This window comes from Conger conger, chromosome 2 (genome assembly GCF_963514075.1).
Source record: "Conger conger chromosome 2, fConCon1.1, whole genome shotgun sequence".
NCBI lineage: Eukaryota > Metazoa > Chordata > Actinopteri > Anguilliformes > Congridae > Conger > Conger conger.
The window spans coordinates 11,668,027-11,687,680 of NC_083761.1; the positions used below are offsets into that span (position 1 = coordinate 11,668,027).

At 40.2% G+C, this 19,654-nt stretch overlaps 1 protein-coding gene across 4 annotated transcripts in view; it reads right to left on the reverse strand.

The window, feature by feature from the left end:
* The window catches only part of LOC133116402 (calcium-activated potassium channel subunit alpha-1), a 173,852-nt gene that overhangs the window by 85,354 nt on the left and 68,844 nt on the right, over positions 1-19,654 (reverse strand). For all 4 annotated transcript variants that reach the window (XM_061225913.1, XM_061225922.1, XM_061225896.1 and 1 more), the window contains exon 3: positions 3,718-3,779. In XM_061225913.1, the coding sequence (XP_061081897.1) occupies positions 3,718-3,779 (62 nt within the window). The remainder of the gene's footprint in view (positions 1-3,717; positions 3,780-19,654) is intronic.

Consider the following 19,654-nt stretch of genomic DNA (forward strand, 5'->3'; position numbering starts at 1 on the left):
GAAACTATTTTTATAATTTGTTCAATATTATTCAGTGGCAATACATTGAAATCTATATGAAATCCAAAATCATGAAACCAAAAATGCCCTGTGAAATGTAACTATTTTTACTGTATGATAACAAACATCAATTACTCATTTAACATAATCCTATGTACAGGCAGCTGTATCGCAAATATTGATTAACTATTTTATTTGAATTGAAAAATGTTTAAATGCAAAAACTTTTATTTTAATAAAAAAACAAATGAACATAAGCAATAGCTATAAACCCTATGGCCACACGACCATCGTTTGATAGGCAAGATATAGAAATGCTATCCCTGTCGAAACACATTTTCAAGATTCAAGTTATATTGGCCATATACTGTAACTGTTTGTTGAGATTAAATTAGTGTCCATTCTACAGATGAATAGCCTATAGTTAATTTGAAAAAAGTAATTCATAGAAAATTAAACGAACCACATTAAGGTAACTGCAGCTTTGGGGGTTGAAGCTCTGAGCTCTATCTCTGAGTGGGAAAGAAGTAATTTCAGCATCCACCCCCAAAAAAAAGAAATTACTCAAAAACGGAATTTGAATAGAGTAAAGCCATGTGTATGGAAACAGCTATTGTGCATGCATGGTGACACAATATTCAATAATGTCTCCCTCACAGACTACATTTGAAACATGAACGATTCCAAAGGCCATGTAATAAATATGAGACACAGAGCATGCTGAAAAAGATGGCAGTTCCATCAACAGAGAAACAGCGATTAGTTTGAGTCATGCTATGCATTAGATTCACAGCCCTAGTGAGTTATTCATGAATTCTCATTGAAGTTCTATTAGATTTCATTCCCTAAACTCTGACATGCGGATGAATACAAATGAACGCCTTTGCGGCACGGGTTTCTCTCCGTGAAGCCCAGTCATGACGAGCATACTCAAGGGCAGGGCCGTCGTAGTGACAGTCCTGGAGGACCACGGCGTCTGCAGGTATCTGTGTTTCCCTTTCAATCAGCAGCCAATTAAGGCCTCCAGAACAAGAGCTGTTCAGTAGTGCCAATGAATCAGAACACAGCAGAAACCAGCAGACACCGTGGCCCACCAGGACTGCAGTTTGACACGCGTTGGAGAAGACATAAAAGCCTTAAAAGTGCTGGGTTTCCCCCCTAGAACAGAAGCACCAGAGCTCCATTTCACGGCTTTCAGGACTGTGCTTAATCAGAGAAATGCACACCAAATGTGCTAACAGCAAGAGCCCTGTACACAAGCCATGCTAACTGTCACAATATGCTCACCCTGTACACAATATATGCTAACTGTCACAATATGCTCAATGAAAAAACAAACACCCCAGAAACATTCTACAGTGCCTCTCCATTATAGTTCATCATCTGTATGACTAACCTGCTGCAAGCAAATACCAGCAAAAATGTCAACCATTTATGTAAAATACATGCCCTATATATCATGTCACACATGTCAACAATATTTAAAAATCAACAGGTGGACATTACATTTCTGAGAGAAAGCAATGTCAGTTTTTTATTTATTCAGATTTTAATTATCTTCCAAAGAAACTATAAATATCATTTAAAAAAAGAACTGCCTTAACTATTAACAAATTCAAACATGGCAGCCATATCTACACATGCATTAATAACAATGCATCTATAAAAGGCATTCTCAAGTCAGCAGTCATACTGTAAATTTAGAAATGAAATAAATTGGTTAAAGCGCGTCTGCAGGTGCAATAAAGATAGTGGGGATAATGGCCAAGCCAGCTTTGCTCTTCATCATCCATCCTGCTTTTCTCCAAATACAATAAATAAAACTAAAGAAAAGCTCATGCAAATCTTACCTTGATGGACTAAAATATACATTTAAGGGGGAAAGAACCAAGAATAGAAATTTTGTTTAGCTTTTAAATATAGTCGCTGCTGTAAATTACCTATGGAATCATAGCTGAAGTGGTGTGAATATGGATTAATTTCACAGGATCGTGACTTTCAATACATCAAAAAAAACGTACAGTAGCAAAGGACAGTCAGGCACCATTAAGATGATATATGAACAATTATATATCACCATACAATATTAAAACTGTGAATTAGGTCATTCATCTTCATTTCACTGCATAAACCTTTTATGCAGTCATTAGCTATACTGACGAGGCCATGTAACTACCAAGGCTTTGGCTAGCTGAATACAAAACAATAGTCTAAAAATACAAATATCACTGTGAAATATTATGTGCTAGCATGTTGTATAGACATTATAATACCCATATATTACATGGTCTGAAGTTGTTTACATCTGAATACAGGTAACCCACTGGATACGTTTTTTTTTGGTTTCAGTATAACAGTTACAATAACATGTTACATGAAGAAACTAAAAAGAACAAAATGACAACTTGTTTTTACCCTTGGCTGCATATTATGTGATGAAACCATAAGAAAGAGTACACATTATATTGATTACACTTTGCAAATGACATTTCAATGTAATATACACAATCACTTTAAGCAGACTTGCATGAATATACACTGTTTTTTATGTCACTGGGGAAAAGACTAGCTACCCACAGCAAACAAGATTTTGATCTCAATGGGGTATTCCTGGTGAAATAAAGGTTACATAAGCATAGATGAACCCATAGGGCTTTCCACTTGGTGTAATCCTAACAGTGCAGTCCACTGGACGGGCAGTTCAGGGAAAACTGACCACCGGCCTCAAGACAGCAAGCAAGGAGAGGAGCGGGACAGATCCTGAGGTTATTTGCCTGCAGTTGCCATGGAAACTGCTTCATGTTGCTTGGGATCCATTGAAAAAAAGTCATAATTATGTAGCCAAGTGGAGGAGTGTATTACAGTGAGGAGTGCAATTCTGTTACACCAGCACAATATTTTCTGGCTGGCACATTGGCAATTATACAATAGCTTGTATAGTATATCATATCATAAATATTATACCACTATATTGCTCTATATTGACAAACAGTACAATATGGGCATATAATATTTAAAATAAAAAATATTACATCCATGATTGATTGAGACATTGAGTGCACTCATGTACAAAGCCAAGATCATTCCTGTAAAAATACCTTTTGGGTTAAATAGATTTACCCTTGGTTTAAATCAAACCAAAGGTAGAGCAGGAAATCAATTTATTCCAGGCATTACAAAATCTGCTACTTTCCAGAGTAATAATTATTAACATGGCAACATGTTATTAGATGCATTGACATACACGACACTCCATATAAAGAATTTCAGAAGAATACTTCAACAGTCATTCATAACATAGCATAGCCACTTATGAACACTGCAGTTCAAAGAGATTGAAACTCTGAAATTGTCAGTGGTAATAAGTAGCTAGCAACACTTCTGAGTGCAGTTATATGAACTCAAAGGAGTTATGAATGGTTAAAATGTGGTTATGGCATTTTAGGCAGAGCAGCACTTGTACAAGGATTACAGAAGTGTGTCTGTTTAAAGTTAGTTTCAAGTATTAGTATAATGGTCAAGCTACACTATGGCAAATTTACAAGAGGACACCATTTAATTGGATAAAAACTCTAGTCTTATGCTTGTTTCCTACCGTTTACATTATACTTGACTCTCTAGTACAGTATTCAATATGGAGACAATAATATTGGCAGTAGTAAAATAGTAAAACATCCGTAAACAGAAGCATGGATTATCATGTTGGGAAGTACTTACTCAGAAGAATCTATGAAGTATATTACAAGTGCTCCGATGCTGAGTGCAAAGACTAGCACAACCTGAAACAAAAAAAAATATGACATATTAGAACATGAATGGCCAAGATGGACATTACTCGCATTTTACTTCATTTCATAACACATTATTAACGTCCAGTTTCTACCAGACACTAAATTAACATTAACATTTTAAAGAAGTGAGTTATTCTTATTGATTTCTGAACACACCAATTTGTGGTCGGGTGGCAGAAATTATTGCTTTTAATTGTCAGTCAAATTCAAGGACCAATGTTGAATCCCAGCCACTGCCCTGTCCAGACAAAAAAGAGTGAATTCTGTAAAAAAAGGCCCAGACTCATTACAAGCTCCATAAAACATCAGAGTGGAAGAAAGACACACTGTCCTGGAAGACACTATACATCCTCTGTACTCTAATCTGTAATTAATTTGGAGTTACTCAATACATGTCAGGGACAGACTTTTCTTAAAGCCAGGGATAAATAATTCATAGCTGACTGTTAGAGAATACGGAGGGGCAGTTACTGCTTACAGCAGAGCAAACGCGTGTGTTTGTAAACCAAGCTCAGCTCAGGACTGGAAGTGCTGCTGTGAGGAGGACTGTGAAATAATATGCCCTGTTTGGGCCTGTATTTTGACATTTGCATCCCCCTCAGCATGCTTATTTCAGGTCCCAATTAACCCAACACACCAGCTGAACTCTCACAGAGTTTTCACTGTTCAGTCCTCAGCAAGGCCATGCAAAGGCTTTCATTGTTGTAGCTTACATTTTGACTTCATATTGATTAACCTGTTTAAGTTGGCATGATCCTCAGTCTAAAAGGAGCTAGTTTGGATTTGAACCCAAGGAGAAAGCTGGAAAACTGTCCGTGGTTTAATAGCACACATATGCTCTTTCCCGCCTCAAACAGCAAGTGTGAACCCTGCAAGCCTTTCAGCCATAAAACCAAGTATCGGCTGCTGTTACATTCATTCATTTCATAAAGAGGCTCCTATTAGTTACAGTTTGATCATCCCTGCTCTAATTTCAAACCGCTTAACAATGGATAATTATGACCTGGATTCTTCTGTCAACATACACCTCAACAATGACTCACTCTTCAAAGCACAAATGTTGATGTAATCATGTAAGCCTATAGCGTCTAATAACAGAAAAATAAAGAATAAAGAAGAAAAATAAATGCAGCATTGTGAATGCTGTGGGCCCTTCCCGTCAGTTTCCTTGCCGCGTTCGAACCCATGTCCACAGCAGGGTCCTAACGGACACACTCAAGTCTATCGACAGCAGGGTCAGAGGTGTCAGTGGGACAAAGCGTTGGCCGTTGGTTGGTGGGTCTCGGCGAAACCCAATCTGGGGTGTCTGATTCAGGAAACCGGAGCAGATAAGAGGTGGAGCTGGGTCACCTCTGAGACCAGTAGACCTGGCGTCCCTGTTTACGCCCAACCAGGCATTTACGCTCGCTCAACCATACCCTTTCTCCTGGCAACAGAGTGCTAGCACTTCCCTGGTGTCATTGAACATTCAATTGTTATATTTTCTGTTTGGGTGGTGCACATCACTCAAGTCTGTTTTCATGGTCTAATACTCTTGTGTAACAGTAAAAATCTAGTCACAAAAGTTACTCACTTATTTGGACTTTCTGCATCAATGATGCTGATTATTCATTTAAATATTTACCAGAAAAGACATTTTGCTGTACCCTGTTTTGCTAGTACACTTTTTCACATATATAAGTGACATATTAAATGAATTCATGTCAATTAGGTATTGATTGTGGAGATGCAATATCATTAATACTTTATTGACCTACTCAAGCACACAAACAAGTTTAATAAACATAACTACATACATATTTAATGAGCCCACTCATTTTGAATAATTCTTATCTTCTCTTAACGTTCTACATAATGCTGTTTCTAAAGAGCCAAACTATAACTCTAGTCAGGATTCAAGAAACACCTGTCCTCGAGTCTAACATTTCACCCCTCACAAATAGTTGGTAAGTTCAGGAATCAGACTGTGATTAAAAGGGTATGAACAACACATCTCACTGTCTCTTCACCTGGTTTGCTACTTTAATGCATGAAGTCATTCATTATAACTCTAAAGCACCTGAATCCAGTATAATATCACGCCAGTAAACATACATGTGGATTATCATAGCACAGCGCTCAGAGGGATGTCTAATTTTACATACAGCAATAAATGTAATGAAAACTGCATGAAACCTAAAATTCAGAGTAAACTGCATACACAGGGCAGACATGTTCACACTTGTTGGCAGGAAACCAACTCAATCTGAAATACTTGCATAGATGAAAAAAATCATAATTTGTACATACAGAGAAGAAAATGCAATTAATAGCTATATTATATAGTCACACCGTGACAGAATCTTTTATCATATTTTTATTATTCCTTCCACATTACAAAATAGGTTGAAATGTCACAGGGGGCCAATTACCAATATAATGGCATGGTCTCTAAGCACATGGCCGTACACATGCACGCACAAAAAAATAGAAAATGACATGACTGATAAAGGGCGGCTCAAAAAAAGGTTACTCACACGGGGCACAAAAACATTTTACAATTTGTTAAAGAATACCACCGTGACCCTGTCTGTCTTTGCTATTTAGACATTACACAATGGACACTCAGAAAAGGCGGTCTACGGCATGCATAATGGATGACGGCCAGCTGATTACTTTTTCCAAGACGGATATTTGGACTGTTGCTGCGCATTGTGGTCCCAAACACTGTGAAAAACCCTGCGATGCATTTTTAATCAGTGGCCTTTCCATTTCAGCCCTGAGGTTCAGTGGGTGAGTATGGGCATCCAGCCTTAAGCCTGGCTATCCCTGTCAAAGTGCCAGGGCTCATGTGCATCTCTGACTGCATCGGAGGACTCCCCTTTAACATTCACTCAAACCACAATGACCTGTAAGAGCCAGGCAAGTACTGGATACATTTAGTTATACTCCCATTAAAATTTGATAAGAATCATTAAGTGATTATCCTCGAAACTGCCCACATCATTTGTTTTAATTCCCCGATGTGCAGGCATGAGCGCGGAAATATTTATATTCTCAGAACACTTTTCTAACGTGTTCTGTGTGCTTCCACAAGGGGGCGTGATTAGATCATATAGAATGTAAGGAAGCATTATTTGCATTTACCGCTGAGTACATCGATCTGTTCCCTACCAATAAGCTCTTAAGCCAAGGGATATCCACACACCTAGCCAGCAGCAGTGTTTGCACTCGCACAAGATAATGTACATTTGCATCAATCCATGGCATACTTCTGACACCAGTTGTGTCAAAATATGAACATCATTTCATCAGAGTAGAAGGCAGCCTTGCCCAGCACAATTAAAAAAAGCATGTGAATATCAATACTGATATTCTGAGCACCCCTTATTGCCTGACTACGATGTTCTAAAGATTAGATACTTTAAAGGGAAGAAGGCAGTGGAACCAAAACGACTGAAATCGCCATCTTAACCTGACCCAGTTACTGTAGGCCATTCATGTGTAAATTCTAGCCACAACACTGCACTGGCCTTGAGCTCAAGTCTATAAGGGAGCGCTCTGCGGCCTGTGAACAATAGCTGTGGCAACCAGGGTAATTAGGGTTCCTCCTCTAGCATCTACACAACGGTGTCGTTTGATGCGAGCCGACACCCGTAGGCCTACACAGCTGGACAATGGCGGGAAACTGAAATTGTGCCACAGCTGCCCTGGAACCAAGGCGGACTGACATTAGTGTTTACACGCAATAGCCTAACGATTTACCTGCGTGGGATTAGAACGGACAGCCGTTCCTGCAACACACAGGTCTACGGCTTCCGCCGAACACAAAACTGCCACGTTCGTTCAAATTTTACCGACAATCGACACTTCCCTCATGCGCGCCCATCCTGTTCGCAGGAAAACAGCGCTGGCTGTCTCATTTAGCAAAGTATGTTCTCCCACTTCACAGGCTAGGTAGCCACAGGAAATCACATCACTTAGCCGACTGCAAAGTGACCAGACGGCACATCGACAGGGTGATTTTAAATGTTCGTTTGGGGACTTTCTAGGATTTCAGTGATCTGCACAAAACCACACACAAATAGTGTGCATGGCAAATAGTGACTGAAATGAACACAAGACGAAATAAGCAGCTTAGGACAACAACTCTCTTAAAATTCATTGAACCAAAGCGGATTGGGGTAGACTCCTTTTGCAGGGGACAGACAAAGAGTGTCAGTTTTGGTTCGACAAATTCGTTAGAGAGCGTCACAGTCCCAATCCATTGAATTCAGCTGCATTTTCAGTGTATGACATGGCACTTTGTTCCTGCAATGAGCAACGACAGCGGAACATACATGTTATGTGTTGCTAGGTGAAGATGGCCGCTGCTTTCGGTGGCTTGGGTTTCCCTGCCTCCAGCGCACAGCGGAGGGAGGGGGGCGCCTGGTCCAGTGAGCCGTGCTAACAGGCCCCGACGGCCAGATCTCTCCCGCCCCGCGCCGGGCAGCGTGCTCCTGCCGCCCCCCTTCCCTGGGGCTCTCCATGGCTGACTCACCCACATTGACAGAAACACACAGACCACAGGCCGAGCGCTGGGGTTTCCCTTTTCATCCGGAGACTAATCTGAAATAAACTGCCACTGCTGCACTTTTAAAACGGGAGCCATCCACTAACTCCTTTTCTCATTACAGTATGAGTAGGCCACACTACACTGATACTGTGTTTCTTCAGCAACCACTGCTACTGTACCACAGTGGCTTCATGTAGCTGTGATTGCTGTTAAGATAGAGGTTGAATTTCTCACAGATGCCAAGAAAGCATAACCACGGTTCAGCAATCACAGTGGCCCTGATATCCCTGTCACTGTGCCCATGCCCATTACACTAAGTCAAACAGAAAAACAGTAGGCCTATATTTATAGACCCGGTGCAATCTAAATAGCTATATTACAAATGAATTAATGAAAACAAACACTCATCTAAAACCTAATCTATTCACTTGATATTCTCCTGTTCTTATTATCCTGTAAGAGAGAATGAAATGAAGGTCAAGATTCTCGCAAAAGTGACATGTATTTAATGCTGAAGTATAAACAATCTAAAATTGCACCCACTGAGATCGATGGCACCGATTTTAAATTATACACCATTTGCTCTCTATTTCAAAAGGTGAACACCAAGGTGATGTGGTAAACGTGCGGATGACTTTGGGCTTTAAATCACTTGCAAGGACTGGCAGAATGAGTTCTGAGAGATCAAGCTGAAAGAGGTACAGAACTGTCTGACATTACACACAGTACAAAGCACGTTCAAAGGCTCACACATGTCTTATCCATACATTGGAGGCAAATCGTCAGGGCGATAAGAACACAATGAAGATTACATCTTGCGAGGACAATTTGAAGTCTCTGCCAGAAATCAAAAGTCTCTAAACCCCTGACACATTGCAGAGAGCATTTCACACTCTGCCAAGGGTGAAATCGTTTCAACACATCAAGGAATCTAATTTCTGTTTGCTGTGCGAGAGTTTACAGTCAGAAAATGCATTGGTATTATGGAAAATTCACATTATTCTGTGTCGATACGGAATCTGTACCAGGGAAATGTGCAAAATTGTGTGAATCGGTTATCCTTTAACAGTACTGAATGACAGTCTTGCATTCAGTGGAAATTTGTGATGAAACTATTGAATGTGTTTGCTCCACTGAGACAGACTTTCAGTACAATAATTGATTTTTCAGCAAATCTCAAAGAATACAGCAAGCTGTTCACTTCACTGAAAAGTATTAATTCCAGAACCACATGCAGTTACTGCATGGCCTTAATTTCAATCCTATCCTATCAGGTTTTATGTCTTATAGTTTTCAAGTGTAAGCAATTACGAAATAAAAGACTTCATGAATTGCCTCAAGACCTCTCATATTATTGCATGCATAATATAACAACAGAGGAAAGGCTATTCCCTGAATCTGCGGCTTAATTAAAAGTTACATTTTAATTTCATTATATTCAATGCATAGTGAAACACAACATTTATTTTTTTAAAGTAAAGAAAAGCAGAGTGTTCGATGTGTACGGGATTCCCTCCTGCTAAATAGTGTCTGGTTTTTTCTTGGGCGTCACTGTGCGTAACAACTGAGTCTTCCTCTATTTTTAAAGCAACAATTATAGAATTTCTGGCAGATGAAAATAGACTTGGTGGAGAAGGGATTATTTTGGCCTCCTCATAACAGACACCGTGCTGTGGGAAGGAACACGCCTGCATGGCATCATGACTGCTGCTATATCGGTGACATGAACTTTGCTGAAGGGAATTCCTTCCTCTCCGTAGCATGTTGTGAGTTTCATGCAGCTAATGAGGCCAGCCAACGAGGCAGCGATTTCATAATAACTGACAAGAAGACACATTCAGCAGAGCTATTCCGCCACTGTATTAATTTGTGTTGCATTCAAACCATACTCATTAAGCTAACTTTTATTGTTGTCCATTAAAAAGATACAGTAGGATTCCCTTTATGGATATGGAAGACAGCTCACCATGAGGACCATACAGTATCTGTTGTGTTTGTAGAGGGTGAGCCATTGTGGTGGAGGAATTGGGTTGCCTGTTTTAAACCATGTCAGGGATTACAGGGGCCAAAGCTAGTCTGCAGTCTCCTTTTTTACAAGCTGGTGTAGCCGTCTCGGTGCCGAGGCCATTCCTGACCTGTGAATGACCCATTTTACGGTCGTTCCCCTGTGGTTGATATCCTTAGTGTCTGTGGTATCTTTATCTGAGGGGGGTTCAAGTGTCAGCAACCCCATGCGATGTGCACCACGGCAGAATGGTTAAGGAACTGGCCTTCTAACATTTTAACCTAAAGGTTGACAGGTACAACACTGCCTTTTTACCCTTGAGCAAGGTATTTAAGCTGCATTGCTTCAGTATTATCCAGCCATATAAATGCACACTACTATATATACAAAAAACGCAAAAACTATTTCACTTTGGATAAGAGTGATAACTACTCACTATGTAATGTTACAAAGTGTCCCTTAGTGTAATTAACTACTAGTAGTCAGATGATTGACAGGTGGTCAGTAGCCAATTGGAGCTAATTTACACTCACTGGTCTAACGAGACTGGTATGTGTTTGCCTACGGTCCTGATGCAAATGGTTATTCTGACGACTGCTCGGTTGCTAACACGTAAATGAAATAACTGTGACCTGGATTCAATCAACATTTGGCCTCAATCAAATTAATCTCAATTAAATGCAAGTGTTAGATTTTTTTCACAAGACAGATTGCCAATCACCAAAATTAACTCACCAAACCATGAAGAAATAGTCCAAAAACACCAGTCAGTTTTTATAAAGAAAAGCCATGGCTATTTTAAGCCTTCCATTTCATCTTTTGGGCTTATTATTGAGCAATGAAATGGGAATCCTATTATTTGAAACACCAACAAAATGAGTCAATGAGCAGCATGGAAGCTTCTTTAGAAACCTTTTGGCGGGATGGTACTTATTTTATTTTTTAAATGATAGCAGGTGTCAGGAGCTGGCTGGTTTCTTATGGATATGAAAGTGAAATAACAGAAGTTAGCGCTTAATGCCGAGAGTTTTTAATTATACATGAAGCACACAGCACAGTCCTGACATCCATACTCCACTCTGTTATCACTGCAGTGTAAAGACGCCTTCCTGCCGAGAGCAGCTGGCACACGGTTTCCACGGCCCGGTTCCATCTTTCCGTTTGCCCTCTCAGTTTCCAGACCCGGGCCATGTCCAATCGGAAAGCGTTTTGCTCTGTTTGGCTGCGGTTTGCATGTTGAATGATATGTTTCCTCCCAACGGTGTGCAACATTTTACAACAGGCTTTGAGGTACGTTTGCTCCCGTTCGGTGGTTGTGTCGGGGGTATAGCCTAAATAAAAAATAACATAGGCCTATGCATATAGAATGGCCTTCTCAGACACCAGCAAACCGCACCTACGTCAGTCAGTCCGCCAACGATTAGCAACAGAATGTTCAAAACGCTACCATTCCAACAGCTTTCACCATGTAATCTTAAGCCTAGCACGTGCCTCTTCACTCTGCAGTTCCAAATATTACTAAATAAGTAAATGTTTGTATGATTTGGAAACATGTTTCAGACGTCATCCAATAGTTATCATTAGTAATTATTTTATTACAACATAAGCTCATGGAGCTCATGGGCCAAATGTCACCTGGTACGCTAATGAAAATTGCGTTTTTGGGCATTGCACATCATCGAACACCACCAATGCACCTGCAGATATTCACCCTGAACTAATCACTCCTTGTAGAATAAATTGAGCCATTTATACAAAATAACTGACATGGAACTGGTATGAAATAGGCTAGAGCCATTACGGATTAAGGCTAAGGGAAGTTGAGCCTAAGTAATTGCTGTTTTTTCCACCAGGCAAAACTGCAGGGACTTTTTATGAAAGGTGAGTAATGCATGAACTGTAAAAGAGCCAGAACTGAAGCATGACAGTATCTGAGTCAAATTTTAAGTAGTTCCAGCCAAAGGGCATTTTCTGCTCTGCAACGGCTAGAAGAGGAACCAGTCAGAGGAATGTTCTCAATACAAACCTCCTCTTACAAATCAACTATGCAAAACCCAGTCGCTCCAGAAAATAAACAATTACTAAGCAACCTGTCTCCATTATAAATGTTTAACCTTTTAAGAATGTGCATTTAAAAGCAACATGATTGCACCCAATTTAATTAAATCTTACAGGTGCACAGATTGATAGCTGAAGAATCAGAATATAATAAACCTAGCCTTAATTCCTTTTTAATATCTAGAAATACTGACATACAGAAATGGGTACATAATCAACATTTCACTGTTCGGATCCATTAAGAATAATCATGATCATAACCAGGACAGTCGAGGAAGCTACACAGTACATTTTCTCAAAATAAATGTCTCCCTATCAACAAATCCAAGTCACTGGGTTTTGTTTCATCACTGCACATTACATTTTAAAGTGTTAAAATCAGATAACTCATCTCAGCAGAAGAAAGACTTATGGGAGGTGATACATTGTTAATGCAGACCTTCTGCGCTTTTTTTAGCTCTCATAAGTCACCGTTATTGAAGCACTGCCCACAGGAAGACAGACAAATCAGTTTCATGAAAACCTAAAATGAGGTTAATATAATTCCAGACAGTAGAACAGAAGTCGCTGTTTTTATGTAACGCAGCAGCGCACCAGGAAAGGGTGCGAAGAACCTCCAGGTTCAAAAAGCCAATGTGTTCACACACCATTCTAGGACATGTCATACACTGTAAAAAGGTAATCAGAGGTTGTCGATGTCTTTTTCCAAGTGTAGTAAAACCGACTTGCAAGGAGCTACAATGGTGTCTGGAAACTAATCCTACAGTGTTACTTCTTTTGATGTATGAGCACACTTATTATTTTGGGCGCTAACTACTACGCATGCAGTATGCAGTGACACATCAACAGGGCTACTGCACTTCCAGCTCCCACTGCCAGCTTCCCCTCAGGTCTATCCCAGGGACAAAACGCCAAAGTCCAGGTGTCTAGACGGTGGAAATCTAGGTTGAGAGACATTGTGACGTAAATGGACTAGGTCAACCCCAATATAGCTCAGGCCTCACCCAGATATAGTCTGGGCTACATGCAAGTTGGCTAGAAAACTTTTACTTGTCAACCAAAATGCAGCCAGATTTTCACTTAAATGCCTACATAGATGGTGAAGCACTGCTTTTTCACCACAAAAATGTTAGCTGGGAATGTGCTCATTTCATTTTATGCAAATGTTTATGTCCTTCCTGTCTTAGATGAAGCAGTGGCTTTCCCTCAAATGCGGTACATGTCAGACTACCTTACACAAAACATCACTTGGGAAATACAATTCAGTGTTCATTGACAGGTCAGGTTCATATGTACATTTGGAGCATTTAGAAGATGCTTTTATTCAAAGTGACACAGCTTGTGTTCTTTTTTTAAATCGAAACCATTTATATATTGTACAGTTGGATATTTACTGAAACAATTTGATTTAAGCGACATCCTCACGGCTACAACAGCAGTACTGGGGAATCAATCCTACATCCCTTAAGATGCAGTACAAGTCAGCTAGCCAATAAGCCAGCACTTAAACTTTTCGTTTTTTTCCACTTTAAATGAGCTGAATCTGACAAGCCTGAACTTGAAAATGTCACCTTCATTATACAGCTAGAGTCAATACACAAACTAGAGTCATATCAGTATACATTTTGTTAGAGGTTGAAAAAAATTAATGTTTTAAAATTATTACTACAGCTTTCTAGCTAACATGGAACTAATGTTCCTACTATTATCTGTAAGGTGTTTATTTATTAAGTGTACAAACACTATGGTAAATAGAGGAGCATTGTGCTCTAAACTTTCTCCAGGTGCTGGGCACAGTTACTGGATCCATGCCCACCCCTTTCCTCATGAGAGACTGCGTAAATGCCAGACTCCATTTCATTCATGGCATTTAATTACACTGGGACTTGGGTCTCGCATGCAGAACAGGGTTACCTGCATAAGGCATGTGCGTTCACTTCCAAAAGGCCACACATGCAGAGTAAAGTTAGGCTTATCACCAGGCAAACAGCTGTACAATTTGCTTTCTTACAATGCGGTGTGGCCCAGGGACTTCAGACTGTCAAGAGGGTAAATAAAAATGCTTTCAAGCATAAAAAGCTAATTACCTGATTGCTTTTTCATTCTCAACCTTGCTGGGTGAGCACACAATGCTTCCATATCTTATATTATGCAAGTTATAATGATTAGCATAATCTCGTGTTCAGGTCTTAGCTTTGTGTCAACAGTGTAATAGCGAAAGGGAATTAGATGTCTTTTGTTGTTGTTTTCCAGAACAGAGTATGCTTTCACTCTATATGTTTGCAGTTTCATTAAAAGTGCCATTGTTTAAATAGTTTTGACAATCATGCCATACTCCTGGAGGCTATCTGCAGTCTAGGTACTCTATAGGAAGGTTTCCAGACCCGGGCCATGTCCAATCGGAAAGTGTTTTGCTCTGTTTGGCTGCGGTTTCCATGTTGAATGATATGTTTCCTCCCAACGGTGTGCAACATTTTACAACAGGCTTTGAGGTACGTTTGCTCCCGTTTGGTAGGTGTGTCGAGGGTACAGCCTGAATAAATAAATATTCTCAACATATTTTATTACTAATAGGATTGATAAACAAATGAAAACAAAAGAGAAAGAAGAAGAAATATTCCAAGCCATTTCAAAACAAGAGTACTCAGGGAACTAACAAGTAGTAAGAAAGGAATACATACAAAAATATACTATCACTGCAGGGCTCTGGAGGACTAAAAACCCAATAACACTTCTTCAACCCACAGCTCAAACTGCAAATTAAAACATTTTTCTCACACAGACTTCACTTCCATTACGGCACCTCACTTTTCCAAGGTGTTATACTCTGCGTTGCACAATCCTGCAACTCTATTGTAGAGTCTAGTGCAATATTAATACTATGTGTGGGAGGAAATTCAGGGTCAACATCCACAAATTCTCATGAGGAAAGTTTCTTTTATCTTTTAGGAACTATTCAGGGGTGTTTTAGCCATTTATCCTTTGCATTATTTTGTTCTGAAAAGCTTCAAATTTCAGAAATCTGTGAAATGGAGGCAACATAAAAACATCAATCATTTTAAAATGCTACAGTACAACATTTTAACTTTCAATGGCCATCCATTTCTTAATTGCTTTCTTAGAACGACAGTATATCCTGCTCTATGATTCATAAAAAATAGTCATTAGATTGCAATGAAGTGGAACAAAACCGTGTCGGTTCATTTGAGGAGAAAGAAAAGAAGTCTTCAAATGCACATTAAAGACTGAGAAATTAGGTGGTGAATGTGAAAGCAGGGTTGATTCACCTTTTAGCTGTTCCTCCATCCTGCTTTCCAAATCTTTCCCTCTCCGTTTAATTAAAACAAACAAGAGAATATTTCTAAACAGACAGCTGCATTCCAATTAATGCTGCGCTGGTATTTACTGTCAGCTGATGTTTTGGGCCTGGAGTCACTGCAGTCACCCAGTGTGAATACTAATTAGGCCAGGAAAAACATCCTTTCGGCGAAATTGGCCTCTGCGAGAAGACTCTTAATATATCCTACGCGACACACCTCGGTTTACTGCACACTCTGCAGCCGAATGCCAGCCGGTGAAAACAAGTTAAACAGATCTACATCCAGCACCACCATCCCCAGAATGACCCAGTAGATTTCATTGTACAACAAAATAAATTGAAAGCGATGTTCTCCTGTAGTGTGCCTGCAGAGTGACCACGGGGACAGTAGAAGAAGAGGTCTGATCACATTTGTGACTGATGTTCTCCGTGATAGTTCCATCATCGGATGAACAATGGGCAGAAATCAATCTGAAAGCCCATTTCATCTCCTGTTATGGAATTGTCATTCCAAGATGAGCTTTCTGAAGGAAAACAACAACAACAACAAATAAAATATATAAAACAAAGAACATATTGTAATATTGACAGTGAAAGCTTTGTTTCTCTATGAAAAAGAGCAAAGAAAGAAAAATACAACATTTATCATATAGCGGGACACTAAATATGAAAACCTTCCCTTTATTATACAGCTAGTAAGACAGGCTTTCCAGTATTGTACCAAACTGCAGCACACTTCTCTGCCACAGTATGTCAGAATTATAATAAACACATATTAACACAACTAAAGCCTCAGAAATGGGTAGTGTTGAGTGTGTGCTACATAGCCTGCTGCAAATGGCAGCTAACTACCACATCAAGAATGTTCACAAATCCACTAAGAAATCGGCACCTGTCAGATTTATGTTACTGCCTGTTGTTCAAGTGATCATATTTAAAATTTTACCCTGTAAAATTACGGGTACATGAAGTGTCAGCACCAACACCCCACTACTGTGCTTTGTTTGCTAGAATATAATCCTGAAGAAACTTGTAGCCAACCTGGCAAACTACTGGCAGTAGAATGGTATGGTGTCTTTCTCAGAAGAAGCAAATACCCCTCACCACTTGCAAATGTTTGCCATTACCAGTGAACTACGTCACATGACCACAGATACCCAATCACATCTATTTTGAGTATTTTTCTGATGCATATCCAGCGAAGCCTGCTCATGAATCTTATTAATAATGAAAGCAGTGGTGGCTCATTCAGTTAAGCTATTGTTCCGGCGTGTGGTTGGGCCCCACATTGTGGTATTGAATCTGGAATCTGGACTGAGCCAGTAGCCCCACAGGATGATGCATAACTGGCTATAGCATCAGCGGGAGAGATTCAGCCAGCAGGGATGGCAGCCTCATGCCATGCATCAGCGCCCACCCTTCCACTGGCTGCCCAGGGTTTGCTTAGCTAAAGCTGCACTTGAAGCCTGTTCCTCCTACTCATGTCTGTGTGAGCCAGGCTTGACTTCACCCATTTCAGAAGAGCTGGGACTTGTCTACACACTGTCCAAGACTTTTAGTAGGAATTGCAGCAATGAGCCAAGCTTGTCAACTACCACCGGATATTCCAAACTGGGACAAATCGGGCAGAAAGCAATAAAATAAAATAATGAAAGTATTAAACACAGAGAATACCGGCACAATTATGGTTGGGATATGCTCATTTAATTAATTCCTCGGTTTAAAAAGGATATGTAAAGAAGGCAATTTAGCATCTGTAAATCATTATTCATGCTCCAAAGGACATCAGTGTGTCCAGCCATCAAATTTAGTGTTATTGTTCATTTACTTAAGTGCTCTTTTGAGTGTTAAATTGACATACAGGACAGTCAGACAGTTTTCAGCCCGTCTGCCCATGCATACTAAATTCCTCAGAAACACTTTTTTGCCAAAAATGTAAGCGTTCACCCCCTCATTTGAGCCCTTTCTGAAGTACAAGTACAAGTACTTCTTCCAAAGGAAGCTTTTAAATATCCACGGGAGGTCAACAGCATCCTTCTAATGACCGGGTTCAATCCGTTCATCGGACCGTCTGCCAAAGAAGACACTCAGAACCTGGACGCCGCGCGCCGCGCACATTCTGTACTGTACCTTGCTAGTGAAATTCATTTCAATAGATAGCGTAACTGCATTATCCTCGTCTGGAAGCCCCCGCAATCTAATATGTCCTGGTAATCACATCCCATGTGCGGCCGGGCATCTGCTGCCTCGGTACGGCAGCAGCCATTTCACCCTGAAGGGCATCTCCGCAGACACCCTCCCACAGAGGGGAAGAGCGCCGCTAACGGCTCCCGAGGTGACATCACGGAGAGGGCCACATGGCCAGCCAGAAGCAGGCCCAACGAGCCGCACCAGGATTCGCACGCCGAGGTCTGGGTTCAATCACCATTTATCAGCAACCGGGACTCACAGATAACTGCTAGTGTTCTGTTTCCCCCCCCTCTACTGTACATACAGTCACTGAGTTAATATCATCATCCATGAACTCACCAAACTACATTTGGGAAGTAGGGAGTAGCCCCTTAAATCTAATTGTGAGTCAAAGTTCTTGACAAATGGTGAATAAATCCTGGCCTATGTCTGTTACTGATCAAAATGATATCTTAAATGATAATACTTTTACTTACATTTGCCTCATTTGGGATGGGAGCCTGCAACGTTCTGGTGCAGTCGCATGTGTAATTATCTCATCGCTTCTGGCAAAAATACCTTTCCCTCTTGTTACGTAAGTAAGCTCCTTTTTGTACGTCAAATCAGTTTAATCAGTGGAAAAGGGCCGAATATAAAAGTTTAAGAGGATTAATAATTTAATAATTTAAAATGCTGAAATTGGGGCTTCTCTATGAGTACTTTACTTACATAAACTTTGTTTGTTTTTTGTGCTATTTTTGTGCTGTGCATGGACAAGTGAATCACTTGCAGAGCCAAAGAGGGCACATATTTCAATACAATTTACTCTGGGAAAAAAACTGAAAGCTAGACAGAACCAATTAAATACCATTACCAAATTATACAGGCTGGCATTTTGGCCCTGAAACCAATTCAAGATTAACTGAGGAACAAGCAAGTTTAAAACTTTAAAACATTTTTTTTTGCTACATCAGCTATACTATTTTCTGAAAATGAATGAAAGTTCTTGCCATTTGTTCATTCACAAAATGGGTCAAAGTGGGTTCTTGGCAGCAAAGCACTCTATCTTGGCCGAGAAAGTAGATTGGACAGTCCTCAAGTACATCAAATGACTTTGAAGATGTGGCCACTAATCATGAAACTGCCTTTCTTACATATCCATATCAAAAAGGGCCTCAATAGATAAAAGAAACAGCTGTATAATATTGTTAAAGCTAGATAATTAAAATTATGACATGAGCTTCTTCAAGGAGAGAGGCAAAAACATTTCATTTGTATGTTTTTGCTCAGCCTGAAGTTACTATTAAACAGAAATCTGTAAGTGCCATAAGACTGTCAGATATCATCATTAACTGAGGCCTGATTGGACTATGCCGACTTCTAACAGTGCACCCACCGCACGTGTTAGGACACATCTGTTAATATTTTAAACACTTCACAGTGGCAGTAGGAAACGAAGACAGAGTGTATTCTGGAAAATATTAATGAATTACATCATTAGTGAGCATGACACATTGCTATTACCATCTTGAGCAGGAGCCAGATTGCAGCGCCTGCGTGCCATTTCAGTGACTCATCGCGGCGAGCGGAACCCGCAGGGCATCCGCTTCTGATTGGCCGCGTGGATGTGCAATTACAGCGACCGTATTAAAGAGAAACACGGCTGAAAGAGGGGCTGTGTGCCACTGCTGTTGATTCGTGTGTGTGTGTGTGTGTGTGTGTGTGTGTTTGTGTGTGCATGCATGCGTGTGTGTCAACAAGCACTCGTGCATGGAGGC